The sequence below is a fragment of the Aptenodytes patagonicus genome, chromosome 5, assembly GCF_965638725.1.
Source record: "Aptenodytes patagonicus chromosome 5, bAptPat1.pri.cur, whole genome shotgun sequence".
Lineage (NCBI taxonomy): Eukaryota > Metazoa > Chordata > Aves > Sphenisciformes > Spheniscidae > Aptenodytes > Aptenodytes patagonicus.
The window spans coordinates 79,000,971-79,020,467 of NC_134953.1; the positions used below are offsets into that span (position 1 = coordinate 79,000,971).

General features: G+C 43.6%; 2 protein-coding genes across 3 annotated transcripts in view; both read left to right on the forward strand.

Annotated features, from left to right (window-relative positions):
• Positions 1-11,195, forward strand: part of LOC143160534 (putative oxidoreductase ZK1290.5) — a 53,291-nt gene extending 42,096 nt beyond the window's left edge. The window contains exons 5-8 of one of the 2 annotated variants that reach the window (XM_076338273.1): positions 1,660-1,842; positions 2,382-2,441; positions 4,820-4,921; positions 10,898-10,984. In XM_076338273.1, coding sequence (XP_076194388.1) covers positions 1,660-1,842; positions 2,382-2,441; positions 4,820-4,915 — 339 coding nt within the window. In that variant the 3' untranslated portion in view covers positions 4,916-4,921; positions 10,898-10,984. Of the gene's footprint in view, positions 1-1,659; positions 1,843-2,381; positions 2,442-4,819; positions 4,922-10,897 lie in introns of both variants that reach the window. The other variant, XM_076338272.1, reaches the window with a different exon arrangement.
• Positions 11,196-14,709: 3,514 nt separating this feature from the next.
• On the forward strand, positions 14,710-19,007 carry S1PR1 (sphingosine-1-phosphate receptor 1). Its single transcript, XM_076337913.1, has 2 exons — positions 14,710-14,921; positions 16,174-19,007. Exon 2 carries the CDS (start codon positions 16,306-16,308, stop codon positions 17,443-17,445), a length of 1,140 nt encoding a protein of 379 aa, XP_076194028.1. The 5' UTR covers positions 14,710-14,921; positions 16,174-16,305; the 3' UTR covers positions 17,446-19,007.
• Positions 19,008-19,497: the final 490 nt, after the last annotated feature.

Below are 19,497 nucleotides of genomic sequence, written 5' to 3' on the forward strand. Positions count from 1 at the left end.
TGGAACTGTGCTGCCTAGAAATCTTATTAGACCAGCAGGTATATTCTGCTTGCAGTTATATTAGGAATAAATGCTGAATAAGTCACCTGATGCCGTAGGGGTGCTGCAGATTTTTCAGCATTTGATCCTAAATACATCATTTTTTATTTAATATTTTCCAGGCTATGTTATTTGTTACACTTAGTGTAAAGAATGTCTACTAACATTGCTTATTACTATTGTAATAATTGAGTAATACACCCTGCTTGCTCTTTCTTTTTTCCCCTCATAGTTTTGTGTAAAAACAATGAGACTATTTTCGGGTCAGCTCAGGTGCAAACAAGTGAATAACTGTATGACCTAAACACGGGTCTTACACACATATAAACATGAAACGCAAAGGCTACTGAAAGGTCAAGAAACATCAAAGGTTGAAGACATGGATGTGTCTGCTGCTTGAACCTTGTTCCCGAGTCCACCTAGTAATTTAGATCATAGCAGCTTTAGGCTGACTCAGCCCAGCCTTCGAGGGGCACAGTTTTTTCTTAGCGCATATTGAATGACTGCCAGCCTATTGTTCCCGACTATTGTTGTCTGAAAAGACAACATGTACTAAAGATGAGAAACAGGAAATGTTCATTTGTCCTCTTTGTGGCAGAAGAAATTTTCCAGATTCCATGTGTTGAGGTAATTGTTCAGAAGAGTATTTTTCTTCAAAATGCGCAAGAGTTAGATCACTGGAACAATGGTGACGGCCAGTCACAAAAATACATCACATGATTATGTCTTTCATGAAGGAAAACACTACCCATTTTCATTTGACTGCAGAGGATAAACTGTGAAATACTTACTTTTAAGTAACGTAGTAAGGAACATTACAGAGCCTCCCTTTTGGCTTTTGCTACATGCCAGGATACGTGGCTCTTCTGAGACCATTACTTTCCAATAACTTCTGTTTCCTTTTGCTTCCAACAACTATGTCTTTGGAGCTTGTTACTTTTCCTCTTTTAACTGGCTCTTGGCAATTTGTGACCTTCCTTCCTACGAAGGGTCTCCTTCACACTTCATTCCACAGCGCGATTGCTTCCCTGCATAAGCTGTGGGTGACGTCACGCGCAGGACACAGGATTTTCCATGGACAACCCATGCCAACAGGCTTCGCTTCCGAGGTCAGGCCCTCATCCCAAGCAAATTGTTCTGGTTGGTCTCTTGCAAACCCAGTCCCTGCCCCTCCCCTTGCCCGTGCAACTCAAAGATCATTAGTAAAGAAACAGGAAAGGACGTAGATTTGGGGAAGAGAAGGTAGTCTCAAATCACCAATAAAAATGACCTAATGCCGACTTCCTCTGTGCATTTGCATATATTTCTCAAACACGGAGCAGAACACGAGTGCAAGTCCAGCTGCAGGTAGGGCAGACAACTGCTCCGTGCACCTTACTTCTGGGGGAAGCATAAAATACGTAGTAAACTATTGTGTCAATTAATGGCAAAATGCTTGTGGATTAATATCCTTCCCATGTCTTCCAAAACGGATAACTTACATCTGTCTCCCAGAAGCAGTGATTTCACTCGTGGTGTGTTTTTAAAACGAGAGAAAAAAATATTTTCATTTATCAACGATGTTTTCTACTAAATGTACTCTCAAGGTTTTTACTGAAAGTTTATTTCCATTTACCTAAGGTTGAATACCACCCTTTCCAACGACCTCAGGAGCTGGTGGATTATTGTAGGAGCAGAGATATTGTTTTTGAAGGCTACTGTCCTTTAGCCAAAGGTGAAGCACTCACTCATCCTAGTGTCATTCAGCTGGCAAAAAAATATGGCAGAACTCCAGCACAGATTTGCATACGCTGGAGTATCCAGGTAATGGAGGGTGGTAATAAAAACGTGTCTCCTCTCTCAGGAAAAAAAAATGCAAATAGTTTGGGGTTTGTGCATCAAACCAGAATTTATACAGAAAGTATTTTTGCCTTCACTGTGTTGATATCGTCTGAACTAACTGTGCTGTACTGGAAATGTGGAACGTAGCACACAAAGCATGGCAGTATTTTAAATATGCAAATAATCTGATTGTAGAGGATGAAAAGAACCACCAATAAAAGAGATGTTTTCAAGCTAAATGTTACAAGCAGTATGAGGCATTGTTCCATTTCTATCGCTCAACACGAAGTACTAAGCAGTGAAGTAGTGCATTAAGTTGACATAAACCACATAATCTGCGTTGGAATTTAATGCAGTGTATATAACTGCAATTAAAAATAGTGTGTAGAAATGTGAGCGTCCTCTGAAAAATGAAATTAAAACCTCAGAAGGCATGAGGAATGTCTTGAAATGTTTTGAAGAGAGATTATTTTCTTTGAAACTATGTAAATTTTAATGATGAGAAGCATTATGTTTTTCAGAATGGGATTGTCACTATTCCAAAGTCCACAAAAGCAGAAAGGATACAGGAAAACTGCAAGGTAAGATTTGGTTGTGCACTCAAGTCTGACTAACATCTGAGTTACTGTTTTTAATACTTCGGTTTGCCTGCCCATTTTCCTATACCAGTTTTATATTGGGGCAACTCAGTTAAAACTGGCAAATTATACTACCATAAATTTACTACAATATGGTAGAAAACCATATCAAAACCAATTTGATTCTGCCAATCAAAGCAAATGTCAGAAATCAACTGGAGAGCTAATCACTGTGGATAAAAAAGATACCCATAGAAAGACCTTTCATAGTTGATTTTTATTATTAATATTTTTACTTATTACTTGGCTGATTGTAGAACACCCTGATCTGGTTATGGATAGGTCCTCTCTGTGACAGGCACACAGGTCAAAGGGAAGGAGTTTGTGTGCTATGCATAACACCGTATGAAAGCTGTAAAGCTCTCCTGGGGATATCCCACATACAGACCTTCTGAGGAAATCACGGTCCTGCCAGAGCTGACTCTTCCCCTGCCTTCTTCCTTCTACTCAATTTGCAGAGAAGGTCCCGGCATGAAGGGGATGGACAAAGAAAAGTGGGGAACGAATGAGGATTGGCAGCACGATTCCCCCCCCCCCCCCGTTTTTATTTCCTTGTCACACCAAATGTTTTTGATTCATTCATTTTTCTCTCCATTTCTCTAATCTGAGAAGCGTGCTTTCTTTGGGGGAGGAGAGGGGAAACCACAACCACCTTATTGTTACTTCCAGAAATATTGTAGGGGTACGAACTGTTTGGCAAATCAGGAAGAAACTTTGCAAGAAGATAGCAAACTTCCGTCTGCTAGTTAAATCACTGTGTGTGGAGGTGTAAATCAACTCACATGAATGAGGATTTCTCCTGGTGGCTGTGCCTCTTTATATAGCTCCTGCCTTGACTGACTATTCCGACATGCACACTGCCTGTGTGTACAAACAAGCACAGCTGTTTGTGGTACTGTATTGTGAACCAGATCAGAGAACGCAACCGGGCTAAAAATCCTTCCTTATTCTTTTTATTTGATTTTATTTTCCCCAATGATATTTTAAATCCAGATTCATTCTATTTTTTACAGACTTTACTCTGTGGCCCCACCAATTCATTTCGCACAACTGAGGAAACGCATTGCAGCAAAACTTAAAACACTTAGGATGGAGAGGAGGAGGGGAGAACTGGCACAGTTATTCGATGTTGTTTATCGCATCTCCCATTTTTTTCTTTCCCCCATGCCAGTGTGTTGGCCTGAGTCTTTACCACCTCTAGTCAAGTTGGTGGAAGCATGGACCTCATTAAGCCCTTAGTATATAACATATTATATAGGATTTCTGCTTCTGGGACTGGTCCTGGTTTAGGTTTAAAAAGCTTGAGCACTGAGGTTTGACTACAAGGGTCATTCCAGCAGACAGTGACTGCTGGATAATGCAGGATGGGAGGAGCTCATTTGGCAGCAGTTCAGGCTCCACGGGATCTTTTTATTGACTGTGGAGGAGCTCTGACAAAGACAACAGACCGACTTAAAGCAACTTCAGTTCTGAAGCGATAACGTCTGAATAAGACACCTGTTAAGAAAACACTGACACCGTCATTCATGTTGCAGGTCTCGCCACAGGCGAAGTCGGTGGCTGGAAGAACCTGTGCATGAAGACGGGTGGTTGCTTTCAAGTTTGAGTTAGTACTGAGGCACTGTAGCACTGTATCTGTTTCTCTATTAGCTGATCCATGAGTGTTTTGTCTAAGTACACGTAGAAAAGATAGCTATACTTCAAGGTCAGGTTGAACGGGGCTCTGAGGAACCTGATCTAGTTGAAGACGTCCCTGCCCGCGGCAGGGGGGTTGGACTAGATGACCTTGAGAGGTCCCTTCCAACCCAAACTATTCTGTGATTCTATGATACAGCCTTTGGTTTGCTAGCTTTGTGAATGTCCTGCTACCTTCTAGTCGTTCTCTTTGGCCAAAGTTCTGGGGAAAAGGACTGTAACACTCTAAATTGAACGTTGGGATAGAAGTGAAATACTGAGCTCAGGTTTCCAGAGGGATTGCAGGCAGGGTCTTCATATACCTCTGGCAGCGACCATATAGAGTGCTGTCAAAAACAGCTTTGATACTACCGGTGTCTTGGACCCTTGCCTGAGGCCAGCGTGCTACAAAACCATCTTAACAGAGTCTACAAATAAAAACGAGTCACAAAAGGAGCAAAGGACCCAGTGGAGCCTGTCAGCTTAACGGAATATTTGTCCATGACAAAATATAAGAAGAATTTCCAGAAGGAAAAATATAGAAAAAATCTGCCTCACATTTAAATGAATCTTGGTCAGTTTAAATAACAGAAACACTCCTGATTCTCTCTCTGTTCGTGATGTTAACTATATACGCATTCCCATAGGTGTTTGATTTTACAATAGCAGAAGACGATGTTGACATTCTGAATGGAATGCATGACGGGAGACATGTTTCCTGGGACCCAAGCCTTATTGTGTGAATGAAGGTTTGAGCTTTTTCCTTTGTCAGTGATCAGTGAGTCACAGCATGTAATTTAAATTCAGGGAAGGTTACAATAAGAATATAATCCTAAGATTAATGTCTGCTATTAATGATAACTGATTTGAAATCCTTAACATTGATAACAGACGAGATATTTTTGAGGGTAGCACTTTTGTACAGAGATCTTACATTTCTGTCTCAAATCCTGATCCGTAGTTCATTGAAGCCCATGCAAAGCCTCTTATTTATGCCATTGACCCTGCATCAGGCCATTTAATCAAAGAGCATGAGGAGATAATCCCTTCTTTAAAAATGTAAGAAAAAAAAAATGCTACCTACTAGTGTACAACACAGGTGTTAAGTACGAAATAATTTTCCAAGTACTTTATTAGAGGGATACAATGTATGAAGAAGAAAAAGCTGGGTGAAAAAAATACGTTAATACCATTATTATTACAGTATTTATACTGTACAATAAACTGCAAATCTCCATCAAAAATATAATCTCACTGTAATAAGCAATATCTGAGCATCACCAAAAAAAGTTTTATGCATATTATTGCATAATAATGGCATTGACCTAGAGAGTTCTATGCATATTATTTACTAGCCTGTAGGTATAACAAAGTAGAAATCTTTCCAGAGAAGCCCACGTACAAATAAACTTATCTGCATGGCTAAGAGCTGGGCAGCGAGCTCTAAGAGCCAAAGAGGCATCTCTGTTACTACTGATCATCTTCTCTTACTGGAAATTCTGGTGAGTTTTGTGTAGCTTTTAGTGAGAATTAGTTTAGCTTTCATTTTGGATTTGTCCAGGAAATCTCATTAAGAGCCTATACTGTTCCTCAGATTTTCGTATAAACTATGTATGTATATATAGAGATAGATGTAGATACAGATATATGTAGTTTACAGATCTGTTTTGAGAAATACGTCTGCAGAGTCTTTTACCGGCTGAGTATTCAACTTCTAGTCACATTGGTTTGATATTTTAGGAGTTCCTGTGTCTAGAAAGGTATGGAAAATCTGACTATGATTTACATTGTGTGTGGACTTCCTGAGGCAGTTTTCCCAGTGCTGTTCTGCTTTAGTCATATCGTGAAACAAAGCTCCTTAGTTTTTTATCGAGAAGTGACTTACAGCGATCATATATTCTAGCCTGCATTGTTTGTCCTCAAAGTAGAGCTTCTGTACAGCTTGGCTAAAATACAGACAAACTTACCTTTTTGCTAACAGCTCCTCAGAATAATTGGCTGGTTTTTCCTGGTAAACATTTCCGCGAAAATTTGTCTGGATTTTCCTCTGGAATCATTAATGTATTATTTATTATTTTAAAATACAAGAAACTGTATGAAATGCTGTGCTCGCTAATACCTGTACAATGTACTGTTCCAAGAAAGCTACACAATCTCCACAGTAAGGGAAAATTGGAAAGATTGCCCAGAAATAAACCTTTCTACTAGTGGTCATCAGCTAATCCCGCTTTTGAAAAGTCACTTCATAGAACAATACCTTAACAATACAAAAAAACCCCTGTTACTGTGCTGTTGAGGGACTCCTTGCTTCACAGTGTATCCGAACTCATAAAACGAGGACTAGAAGTGAATCACGTGCCTAGTATTCACTCAGTGTGGCTTTTTGGCAGCGGAGACTTTCTCAGGAACTACAAAAGAGAAGTTGGAGTCTTACCTCTAGTTCTCTCTAGAGAAACAGACATCACATCAACACACTGTTTGCAACGCAAATGACGCATACAAAGTGAACCAAATCTTTATGTATGCTACCAAATTCTAGCCTCAGTATTACCAGAACAATACCAGTTAGGACTAGTTACGTGGCTAGAAGTCCCATGTTGGCCAGAACAGCTCTGTTTTTTCTGCACTTGTTTCTGACTGATTACCTCCCTGTTCTAAGCTAGACAGAACTAAACCAGATTTTCTTGCTAATCCCCTACATAGATGACTTTAGGCTACAGTGAGGATGGCCTCCTAATTCACTGATATATTTCATTGTTCCCTCTGTCAAAGAGATTTTACAATGGTTTTTGTGTCTGCATCTGCTTTTGCTGGGAAGTCAAGCCACCATTTTCTCTGACCTAGATCATGGTATCTAAGCAGTACAATGAGTAATGAAAGGAATAATCAGATAGAAATAGTATTACTGAAAAAGCATTCTTCTTAAGGAGCAGTTGTGGCAAGTTACAGTTTTAATCTGGTAGTTACTTTCCTAACTACCTTCAGACTTAATTATTGTTGGTTCAGGACTTTTTTCTGGTTGGGTTGGGGGTTTTTTTTGTAATCTTTCCTAGCAATTCCTTTGCTACCAGGTAGTGCCTTTAGAACTACGGTAGAGTTTAATTGTAACTGTGTACAAAGTTGCATGTAATTTGAGGCAATATAAGCTTTTTTTCAGTGCCAGGACTCAGCTGACCCATGCTATCTCTCTCCCAGGTGTGGTGTGCAGTTTTGCACATTGCGCCATCGCTAATAGCCATCGTTTTCTGCCCCAAGAGACCGGAACCCTGTTGTCTCCTGTGTGCTTGGGGTATATCGCTGGAGCCTCTTCCTTTGAATAGGGCATTCGCACGTTAGTTAATTTAGAATCATTGAGCAAATCCTCTTTGACTTTTGATGAGGTTGCAGAGGGAAAGACAGACTCAGTGGGTTCATATTTTATGCTCCTCTTTGCAACTAAATTGACATTACAGATGTGGTAGATAGTTTTCTCTTTAAGCAAAGGCTGCTGAAGAATAAGTCCATATCACCTCATCTAAATGAACATTTCTAAAGTTTGATCATAGTATACAGAAACACATGTACGACAACTTTGATCATAGTATACAGAAATAAGACAACTAATAAGAAATTGGAAAGTGAACAGTAGTGAGATTTAGGGGTAGCAGTGAGGAGTGATGTTCTGTAATAGAAGCAGAACCTAGAAGACCAAAGGGATATAAAAGTGCTGAACATACAAAATCAGGATGTTTAACTCCATTTTTTTTAATTTCTTTGGTCAGTTAGCCTGGGGGTGCTCATTTTTTCAGTTGGTTTTTTTTTAATTTTATTTTTTTTTCAGAATTCATCCCTCAAGTGAATTCTTGGAATTATATGCATATTCTTCCCCAGGGCTGAAATTCCTCCTCCTGTCCATATTTCCGTAAGACAAGCTTTCTCTCGAGAGAAAACTTTTTCACCTTTCTAGAATGACCATTTGTAAGATACAGCAATGCATCCATTTTATCAGTGTAACCCATCATCTTGCCGATGGGAACAGGGAATGCACCTGAAAATTGAAGGCACTTTTTCTTCCCTATTATGTAGGTCATTTGTGGTAGTGACTGATTGGGGCACTCCTTTCTAGTCGAGATAAACCATTATTTAAAATAAGATACAATTTATCAGTGTTACCTACCGAAGTGCAATCAGCTGCCTTTGCAGGAGCACCGTGACTCTTAGTGGAAGGGAACTCTCGTGAAACAAGTAAGGAAGGGAAAAAATAAACTGAAAGTCAGTGGAAAGGGTGAGGCCATTTTCTGTGCAGCCAAGAAGCTTCCTGTCTGACTCTGAGTGGCTCCCTCTCTCCTCTTTCTTGCCTGTTTCTGAATTTCATCTTTTCTATTACTGGAGGCGAAGGCACCTAAGAACTTTTCCTTGGAAAATAATGGGAACGGTTTTGTAAAGTGCATACTTCAGGAAAGGTTTTTTTAATCAGGCCGCAGAAGTGTTTCTACCGCACCTGACCCCCAATGTAACTTTCAAGACATTATTTTTCTGACTAGCATGTGTAATAAAGAAACTATAACACCAGCAAGTTCACAAATCCACTAAGCCAAGCAGACTGCGCAATATTCACCCTTCTTTTTGCACTGTGGTTAACACCAGCTGATTTTCTTTTAAAAATAGCAGCGCTGAACTGTTCTGACAGGAAAGCTGACATTAACCCCATGTTTTTGAAAATGGGGACAAAGGTGGAGTCGCTCTTGCTGCCACTAACTGAATCCAAGCAGTTAACTCTTTCCGCGTTGCCACACCCCTTGCAAAGCTTTGAAGCTCACCTCCGACTATAGCGCATCGGGTGAAAATAACAGAGAAGCCAACCTCCTGGCAATTTTTCGTGTTGCTGTGCTGGGAGTCTTTTTCTGTACTTAATCTTTTGGCACTTTTTGCAGCCTCCATTAAGACGCCTGCACTTTCGAAAGAAAATGTCGAGTGTTTGCACTGCCTTGTAGTGAGCCTGCGTTATATTTATGAGATAAGCGATGCAGCCTTACTGTTTGTCTTTATGAATGGCTGCTTATCCATCTGCAGCATCACACAGGACTAATTGCAACTGCCAGGACATTACAGAATAGTCATGACTTCTAAGGGACCAGAGCGTGAGAACTATCTCCAAAACTTGCCACTAGCCATTGGGGGGGGGGGGGGGGGGGGGGGGAAGAAAAGAGGAGCACAAAGCCTGAAATGAATTTAAATCGATGACGCTGATACTACTTCCCAGTGATGTAACACGTATCACCCTGTAAACCGCTGCAGGCATGGCCAACGTTGTGGGCTGTGCTTCTCCAAGCAGCTTTGCGCAGATCCATTGTGCCAATCTCCGCCACCGTGCCCAAGAGGACTATTTCACAGCGGCTTTGCTAGCCAGTGCCCTTTGAGAACCACTCTCTAGCTGAACTACTAATAGGAAACTTGAGAGTATGTTAGCAGCATTATCACCCTATTAATGATTGCTCTATTTTTTTTCTCCAGCAAAATAGATTTCCAGGACTTTCTAGAGGAGGCTTCAATCTTCCAGTATAATGAACTAGTGCTAAGTTCGTAACCTCGCTGTAAATTTGGAGCAGGGGGGGAGGCGTACAATTACTTTCACAGTTTCCTGATACCAAGGAGAGCAGCGATTGTTGGGTTGTTTTGTTCTGTTTTGTTTTTCTTTTTTCTATGAATTCATTCTTTCCTAATGGTTCTTCATGACCTGGATTCATCCCCTTGAATATCCATAAGTATAATGTTGCCAAGATGAATTTACAGTAAATCACTTGCTTTGGGTGCAGTATAAAGGTGGTGGAAGATTAATCCGAAGCGTAGCTGTTAAGGTCATACATATACTGTGGTATAAATTCACTTTCCTGATGTCGAAAAATATATATTTAATGGACTCTATATTAATGAAACAGCAGCCAGCTATTTTGTGTCACACGGTTTGTGAGGTTTTTACGTGATTATCATGAGTGCCTTAGAAAGCAGGTGTAAGTACCTTTTGATTAATCAGAAAAATTATCACAGGTGGTTTTGTTTTGGTTTTTCCAGGAAAATGGTTATTTTCCTGCTTCCCCCTCCCCAGTATTACAGATAAGTAATATCTGTAATCTGCCAAATAATTGCGGATTTTCCATCTAAGACTTCTGGTTCTTCAGAATAGCATGTTCAGTTCAGTTACCATGCCCATTAATGTCTTTAGCGTACCCTAGAAGAAAACGTACGGTAGGACTTTAGTTGACTGATCCGTATCGATGGAATAAAAAATTAACCTTCAGAAAGTTTTCTAATGCTGCATTATACAGTGTCATTGCCGTACAACTTCTGCTATATTTTAATACATACGAAAAAACCATACAGCATGATTAGATATATTAAAGCGTGTTACGGTTTTGGGTGCAATGATATCCAGTAAAACTGGCGCATGGCACTTTCTCAATGACTTCAATTCTTTCCACTTGGACTTAAGCTTTCCTAATGTTATGTTCAGCTTAGTGATCTGAAAATAAAGTACAAATCCTCGCAAAAATGAACGCAGCAAACTTTTTACAATAGCCTTTTAAAACAAAAAAGGCCATTTAATTGATATTAATTATCAATATCAAGAACTCAAAATAAAAACAGACCACCTAAATTATAGAGTGCTAATACTAAACAAATGTGTGCGCTTTAGTCTTTGCAATGTTCTCATCACTTTTCTTCTTTTTTTTTTTTCTCCAAACCAGGTTTTTGATTTTAATCTGAGGGAAGAAGATATGGAATTTTTGAACGCTATGAATATCAACAGAAAATTAATTCATCTAACCTATCCACTGTGGAAAGGATAATTTAAAACCAGATTGTTCTATACTGCAAAAGCGATGCAACTGAAACGTTAATTCATCTTAAACTGAACAATGGAGCTAAATTGTTCTCTTGGGTATTCAGAGTACCTAATAAATATCAATCAATAATCAAAGATCAATACCAATGGCTTGTATTTACTGTTATGTTAACAAATTAATAAAATCATTGTTTACTCTCTTCTTTGTTGCTTTCTTACAGCCACAGAAATGCTTACTTTCAGCATTTTCTCTGCTTTCTCGGAACTTTCTGGCATATTCTTCCAGTATGGGTTGAGCTATCTCACAGTATGATAATGAAGTTTCTTCTGCCTGCACGTGCTTCATTTAAGGTGTCATTTTAACCCATTTGAACAGATTAGTTTGGGTTTTTTTTCCTTACAGATTTTGAAAAGTATTAGTTACTTAAAGGCACAGATAAGAGCATGCTACGATGCATGTAAATCTTGAAAAATTATTCAAAATACGGAATATTTGTTCCGGGATTGCAGCAGAAATCTGAACCTGACTTTTTACACTGTTTTTTACATTTCTTCTAGTCATGAGAATTTGGGGGGATTCTGCAGGCCACTCTTGGTACTCTCTCGGTGAGCAAACCTGTTCTGTCGGTACCGTTTCAAGGATCCCCTGTCTTGGCCTAGCGCATCTGGTTTGTGGCCTAAGTTGCGTCAGGATGAATAGAAGTCCTTTTTGCTTACACAGATAAAGATTTTTGAAGGTGCGGAAGAGCAATGTGTTGGAGAAAAATCCCTTGCTAATCTGTCTTGCGGGGATTTTCTGTATCTTTTCAAGATGGATAACGTTCAGACACTCCGCTGATGCAATCGCGAGTTGGCCGGCAGCGCTAGCGCTAAGAGGGTACGGTCTTCTGGTGGCGTCAGAGGCCACCGATCTCTCAGTACGCAGGCTTTGGGAATACCCCAGCTCGCAACCTCTTTTCTGGCAAGATCAAAGCATTTTCCTGCAAGAAAATTGCCCTGTGACTAGCCAGGTTTCTGAAATCCCCACCACGCCAAGTTCCGATAGGAAGTTCCACAAGAACTTTGGTTGTCACAGGCAGCCTTTTTTTTTTTTTTTTGGTGCCAGACCCTAAACCATGAGTTTCTGCTCACCCTGAATACTCGAGCATCTAAGAGCATCTACATGTTCACGGGCCCTGTGAACAGAAGTGTCTGCCTCTTTATGCTTGTGGACATGTTGCAGAAACACTTTTTTAAGCAGTTTACCCCAGTCAAGCGGCTCGTACCTATCAGTTTGGTGTCATGATGTGCGCAGCCCTCCCGCTGGCATTCGACTGAGGCCTGCGTTCTGGTTATTTCTGAAACGGTGCATGAGTAACATCGTGTTGTCCTTTCTCCTCATTCCGACTGTAGGCAATTCCAGAGTCAAGTTCTCAAAGGAGCTATATATACCCTGGATTTCTGTAGGGCATTTCATAGAAGTACAAGCTTCCTTAACGCCGGACCTGGCCGTTGGGGAGGTACTGAGAAAAGAGTTCTCGTTCTGTTGGTGGGGATGGAGTTCAACCCTGGTGTAAATCACCTCGCTAAACACTTACCAGCATACTTTTGGTGGAGTTGGCCGGACCAACCTGAATTTACCTCCGTGGTTCCGCCCTCGTAAGCAGGCTGCAACCTGTGCAGTTGAGCCACGTTAACCTGTCACCTCTGAGGTTTTAGACAGCCTTCAGTGCAAATCCAGCTGACCTGGCTTCATTTGCCTGAGAAGAATGAAGCTGTATTTCAGTTTCCTCCCTGCTGAGATGTCAAGAGGGCTACAGATGCGTGTGGTCACCTAATTTTAATGATGCTTTTTGCGATACAAATACCCAAGTGTTTGGAGTGGAACTGAAATTGCCCAGGTATTTTACACAGCCTCTGACAAATAATTTGTTGGATGTCACACCTCTGAGTTGGAGCCCTCTCAGTTGGTTAACCAATAACCCAAACATGAAAGCCTGTACCTCTGCCTGCTGAAACCCTGAGTCACTCTATCCTTTAATTAAAACATGTTCCTTTAATATATTCCTCTTGCTTAAAATCATGTGAGAATTATTTCCTAGAGGAAAATGGCTAATGAATGCACTTTTATTTAGTATTTTCTATAAATTGGCTAAATAAGGGGCAAAGCTTGAAATATCTAGGCTATGTCAGGCAGTTGCGGGGGATGCATATGTCAACCTCAAGCATGATTTATCTTATGTGCCTTTTCTGACAGTTGTAATTTAACGGCTGTATTTTCCTCCAGGCTCTCAGGAGGCTAAATATCTTTTCAAGTTTCTAGCTTTGTGGTGGAAGAGTAAATGTCTGTTTGCCAGTGTAATTTATCTGAGTCATTCTGGGAGAGGCGTGGAGCAATTGAAGCATGACTATTAGCGTAAATAAGAGAGGGACTCTCTCCCTGAGGGTAGAGTTACTCTTGCCGTCTTTCGGAGGAAAGCTGCTTCCCCATAACAACTGCTACTGGTAATTGACTGGTGCGATGCTATGAACTAAAAGACCCAATATATTGAGCTCTGGATATTCTTTTGCGTTTCAATTTGAAGCGGAGTTAAAGAGAACAGAGCGAGGAAGGAAAAGGAAAATTTCTGTAGTAAGTGCAACAGTAGATTACCAACAGAGCTGGCATTTCACATACACTGAGGTGGTTTTTCTTTTGAAAGTTTGAAGAGAGAAGGAATTATAAAACCTGAACTCACTTCTTTCTCAGTCTCTGTGTAACCGCACCGTTACCACTGTAAGTAGCCGTCATTGCCAATTTGGTTTTAACAAATGAATTTAAAACTTTTCTTCGTATTTTCAAACACGTAGGTATCTTGCAGCATCCTCTGAACATTCAAAGGCGGGTTTTGCGTGTGGAAACACCACCGCAGGGTCGCGTTTGACAGTGGCATGAAGCGAGTCCCCCACGGGCCGCGGGCCGGTTGCCGACTCCCGCCTTGCCGGTGTGCCGGCCGGCGCCCCGCCTCGCCCCGCGGGGCCGGGGCCTGCCCTGGGGCAGCCGCTGGCGAGTTACCCGGCGCCACAGGAGGCTGCGGGCCGCCACCGCGGGTGCCAGCCTGCACCATTGCTCCCGCAAGCCGCCGGGCCCGCCGGGACAAGAAGACACCTCTGCACGGCCCCGGCTTGGTGAAGCGGGGAACGGGCAGAGCCTCTTCCAGGTATTTCCTTAAACGTTACTCGTAATGTCCCCCAGGAGCGAGGGCTGAGGTGGCACGCGGGGTCCTTCCTTCGGCCTTAGCCCTCGCTGCGCCTACTCAGAGGGGGAAGAAGGATGGGTGGGGAGATGCCCACCGGCACCCCCCGAGGCGCAGGGGCCGGGGTCGGAGCCGGCCGGGCCCCGCCGACACCAGCTCCCCCGGGCGAGCCGCATCCTTCCCCGGGGGGAGGCGAGGGCCGCCTTCCCGCGGGGCCAGCGGCGGCGGCGGCCGGCGCAGGGACGGCTGGAGCCCGGCCGGGGCGTCCCCCTCCCCGCCTCCCGCGGCCGGGCAGGGTCCCGCGGGGGAGCTGCCCGCCTCACGCCTTCCTGGGCTTTCCGCTTCGGCCCCTCTTTCTTCCCCAGGCCTGTGGGGTCTATAAAAGCCCCGGCGCAGCAGCGCCCGCGGCTGCTCCCTTCCCGGCGGGCGGAGGGACGGGACGGGCGGAGCGGGGCGGAGCGGGGCGGGGCGGGGCGGCGAGGATGCCCCGGCCGGCGGCGGGACGCTGCGAGCTGCCGGGCCGGGCTGGGCGTGCAGGTCGCTCACACGAGCCGCAGGGAGGAGTTAGAAGGGAATGATCGGAAACGGGGTGGAGAGCAGCAGCTGCAGAAACGTTAAAACCACCCAGCCCCCGGCCCGGCCGCTGGAGTCGCTCCGCGGGCACGCAAGATGCGCAGGGCCGATGTGGGCTCCGCGCCGCGCTTGAGCGAGGTAAGGCTCGGGTAGCCGCGGCCGCGCACCGCACCGCAGCCCGCGCACCGCACCGGACCGCACCGCGGGGCCGCCCCTGCGGAGCCTGGGGCCGCCGCCAAGTACCGGCGCCGCGGCTCGGCTCTCGGCGCGTCCCCCCGCGGGTCCCGAAACACAAGAGGCGAGGGGGCTGGCCGGGACCCGCCGTGGCCGGTGCCGCGTCCGGCGGAGGCGGTGCAGGACGGGAGCGGTGCGAGCCGCAGGGCGGGAGCGGTGCGCGCTGGGGACCGACGCGGAGCTGGAGCGCTGGGGGCTGGAGCCCGGGAGCGGAGCGGGGAGCCGTGCCCGCTGGCCGCGCACCTCCTGCTTTGCCCCGCTTAGGCTGGAACTTAACAACTCTGCCTGTTCTTCTTTCCTTGCGTGATTTCACGTCTTCAACTCCCTTTAAATGTCCACTAGAAAATGTTTACATCTAAAGGGAGTTTCCTCCATCTCTGCATTCCTTAATCATGCCCATTTCAAAAGCCTGCGGTGCTAATTATTCAAATGCAAGGTATTTTTTTGCCATTCTTTGTTTCAGACCCACGGAATGGGCTTGCTCTCTAGCTTACTTACATGCTTTTCTTGATCTTCTAAACTTTTTCCTGCTCCGGGTTTCGTAAAGCGTGTGCTTACTTTCATAGAGCAAGGGCACCCCTTTCCCGTTCACAGCTTTGAGATGATCTCTTGCTTACGTACATCAGTGAATTCACCACTGTTCGAGGTGGCATCAGTAAATTGCATAGCCGCCCCCTTCCAAAGCATATTCCAACTTTATTAATGGAGGAGAATACAGGTCTCCTGTCAAGCAATTTCTGTGCAGGCTTTTACGCATTTGCAGTTAAATCACATCAAGCCCTTTCGCTTCCTAAATCTCTGCTGTTGTATTACAAGGCATGTTTCCTACTGAAGAAAAAGATACACTAGAACTTACTGCTGGGGAGCCGAGTTCTTTTGCATTGGAAGGACTCCAGTAATGCAGTCCCTGGCGACTCCAGTTTACCTGTTCAGCTCTACATGACAGAACTTTTTTTGTCTTATTAGCTTTACCAGTTGAATATGCCTAACCATCTTTTAAATGTATTTTAACAGCTGAATGAAACTGATTCCCGTGTGAATACAGTTGTGACTCTGATATACGATTAAACTAGCGGATTATCTTGAACCGTTTATCATTTGTTAGATTGTTTGCCTGCCTTCTTTTAACTCTGGCCTTTGTGCCTCTTGTTCTCAGGGCTGCGGTTTCTGAGGCTGCGCAGCAGTGCCGGGCAGGCTGTGGGGCCAAGGAGCTGCGGGGCAGCCACCGGGTTTGCGCTCGGTGTCACCGTCCGGTGGCCGCTGGGGAAGCGGCGCCCAGCCGGGCACCATGAGCTCTGGCACCACCGCCCCACTGAAGGTCGTCAGCAACCTCGCCAACACTGATGTCAACTATGTCATCAAAGAGCATTATAATTACACGGGAAAGCTAAATGAGAATGCGGACAGTGGAATAAAAGTGACATCGGTGGTTTTTATCATCATTTGCTGCTTTATAATCTTAGAGAACATTTTTGTCTTGCTCACCATCTGGAAAACCAAGAAGTTTCACAGACCCATGTACTATTTCATTGGGAACTTGGCTCTTTCGGACTTGCTGGCTGGTGTGGCTTACACTGCCAACCTCCTGCTATCTGGACACAAAACCTATAGCCTCACCCCCTCCCAGTGGTTCGTAAGAGAAGGCAGCATGTTTGTTGCCTTGTCAGCTTCTGTGTTCAGCTTGTTGGCCATTGCCATCGAGAGATACATCACCATGTTGAAGATGAAACTCCACAATGGCAGCAACAGCTTCCGCTCCTTCTTGCTGATCAGTGCTTGCTGGGTTATCTCCGTGATACTCGGGGGACTCCCGATCATGGGCTGGAACTGCATCAGCCTCTTGTCCAACTGCTCCACCGTGCTGCCTCTCTACCACAAGCACTATATTCTCTTTTGCACCACCGTTTTCACTGGCCTTTTGCTATCTATTGTCGTCCTCTATTGCAGGATCTACTCCATGGTGAGGACTAGGAGCCGCAGGCTGACGTTTCGGAAAAACATTACCAAAGCTACTAGGAGCTCAGAAAAGTCACTAGCCTTGCTCAAGACAGTGATCATAGTCCTGAGTGCCTTCATCGCCTGCTGGGCTCCCTTGTTCATCCTGCTTTTACTGGATGTGGGGTGTAAAGTGAAGACCTGCTCAATCCTCTATAAAGCAGAGTATTTCTTAGTACTGGCCGTGCTCAATTCAGCCACGAACCCTATCATCTACACCTTGACAAACAAAGAGATGCGGAGGGCTTTCATCAAGATTCTGTGCTGCTGCAAATGTCCCCCGGCAGACTCTGGGACCAAATTCAAGAGGCCGATCATCGGAGGGATGGAGTTCAGCCGGAGTAAGTCTGACAACTCCTCCCACCCGCAGAAGGAGGAAGGCGACCGTCCTGAAACCATCATGTCTTCAGGCAACGTTACCTCATCTTCTTAGGAGTAACCATGGGGGTGTATTTCAGAGCCTTCCTCTGAAATCGGGGAGCTGAGACGCCTCCTGCTCACGGCAGCAGTGTTGGGCTAAGTGAGCAAGTAGCATTAGTTCTAATGAGGCAAACAGTGCACTTGCGAGGCTGGAGTTCAAGAAATGGGACAGACTGTTCTGGCTTGAAAATCTTTTTCCCTGGAGCATGTTTTGTCTTTGCACTGAGGCAGCTCAGGATTGTCAGGCGCATTCATATCCTGAAATCTCCTTAGTAACTCTGAAAGACTGATGCCTTGGTGAAATGATGCCTGGTGTGTGTGAGAGAAAGAGAGAGGGGGAGGAGGGAGAGGGAGAAGGAGAATGAATCTGGTTTGGGTTTTTTTTTTTTTTTTCCCCTGTGAGAAGAATGTGAAGTTATTTCTCCTTTACTTGCAGCAAACCACTGACACAAAGATCTTCCTGTACCGAGTTTAGTGGTGGCTCTGGTATAGTTGGTCAGAAGCGTTTGTTTAGCACATAACGAGGAAAGAGATCACACAAACGTAATTTAGACCACGTACAACCATAATTTGGCATCACTTTCCAGAGTTTTTAGTTAAGTCGTAAGGTTTTATTTGCAGAGTCCAAAGCTGTTGGGGTTTTATTTAGCAAGATCATAGCTGTGAATTGTTGCTGTCAGTCCATGTTACATTTGAAGACCATGAGCCAGACTCTGCAGTTACTGTCACCTGTACAATTCCGTTGACTGCGTCAGATTTTATGGAGTAGCTCAGAGCAGCATTTGGCCCCCTACGTTGATTGCCTTGTTATTCTATAGCATTAAATAAACTGCATTATCATGACAAATGCGAGGTAGAACTAAAGGTCATTTCTCTTTAAGATGACTGAAGGTAAATCTAATAGTATGAGATACTACTGACAACAGCAGGATTTTTGCCTAAGTAAGAAGAGTTAAAAACTAAAGGGGCGTTTCAGGGTCAGGGGCATAGTCTTTCCAAAGGTAAAGATCCGTCGGAAAATCTGAAAAGAATACCCTGAGTTTCAGAAAAATAAAAGGAAAGTTGAAGTGAAATGACTATAGATAAATGCACTTCCATAACAAAATGCAATACATTTTGGCACATTTTATTAATGTTTATAATTCCAGCAAACATGTCTGTATTTTATCAGTTCATGGAAGAAGTACCTGTCATTAAATTGAATGTATTTGTTTTACAGCATCATTTTTACTCCTCTATTTTTCTAACCTGTGCTAATGGGGTTGAATGTGTACAATGTAAATAAGTTAATAAGATGCAGGAGTCTTCATGCACCTAGAGTATTACTATAACAAAAGTGGTGTATCTGGGATAGCTGAGAGCAATTGACTGATTTACAGTTATTGGCAATTCCTAGAAGTGGTATTTTGTAAAGAAAATTTATTGCCTTTGTAGTAAAATTTCCAGTGCAATTAAACTGATTTTTTTTTTTTCTGGTTTAAAAAAATAGTATTTAAAATGTTTCTGACTTTTATTGTTCAATTTGCACATAGCTTTATTGACTTCTAAACATTAATAAACTGATTTTTTTAAAGATTCTGTTATCAGATCTTAGTAGTTTTGTACTGTTGTGGGGGTTTCATGCCAGGTGTGGTTTCTTGCTGACAGTGGTCAGTGAAAGAATTCCTTGATTTCAGTACATGCTGGGATTAAGCCAATTCTGCGGGGACATAAGATGCATAATGCCACTTACAGGATCATGTAAAATACAAAATGAACACTAGTATATAATTTTTCATCAGCGCATGCTGTATCAATGAAATGCCATTAAAAGAATCTCTACAGTAGCGATTTTTCTCCAGCAGCTAATGACGTACAAACGGAAGAAAAAACAGATGCCTGCCAGTTTTACCATGACTGCCTAGAGTAGACTAAATGAAATCATTCACTTATATCACTAATACAATTTGTAAGTTGAATTAGCTTATTGCAAACATCAAGGAAGGTGATGAAACGTAGAACGGTGGCCTCAGCTACGTAACCGCTGCAGCTCCGTTGGGTCCACCGGCAAAGACCACGGCAGCGT

Bases quoted from the DNA above. Each gene is read 5' to 3' on its own strand.
- S1PR1 (XM_076337913.1), top strand. From the start codon at position 16,306: ATGAGCTCTGGCACCACCGCCCCACTGAAGGTCGTCAGCAACCTCGCC.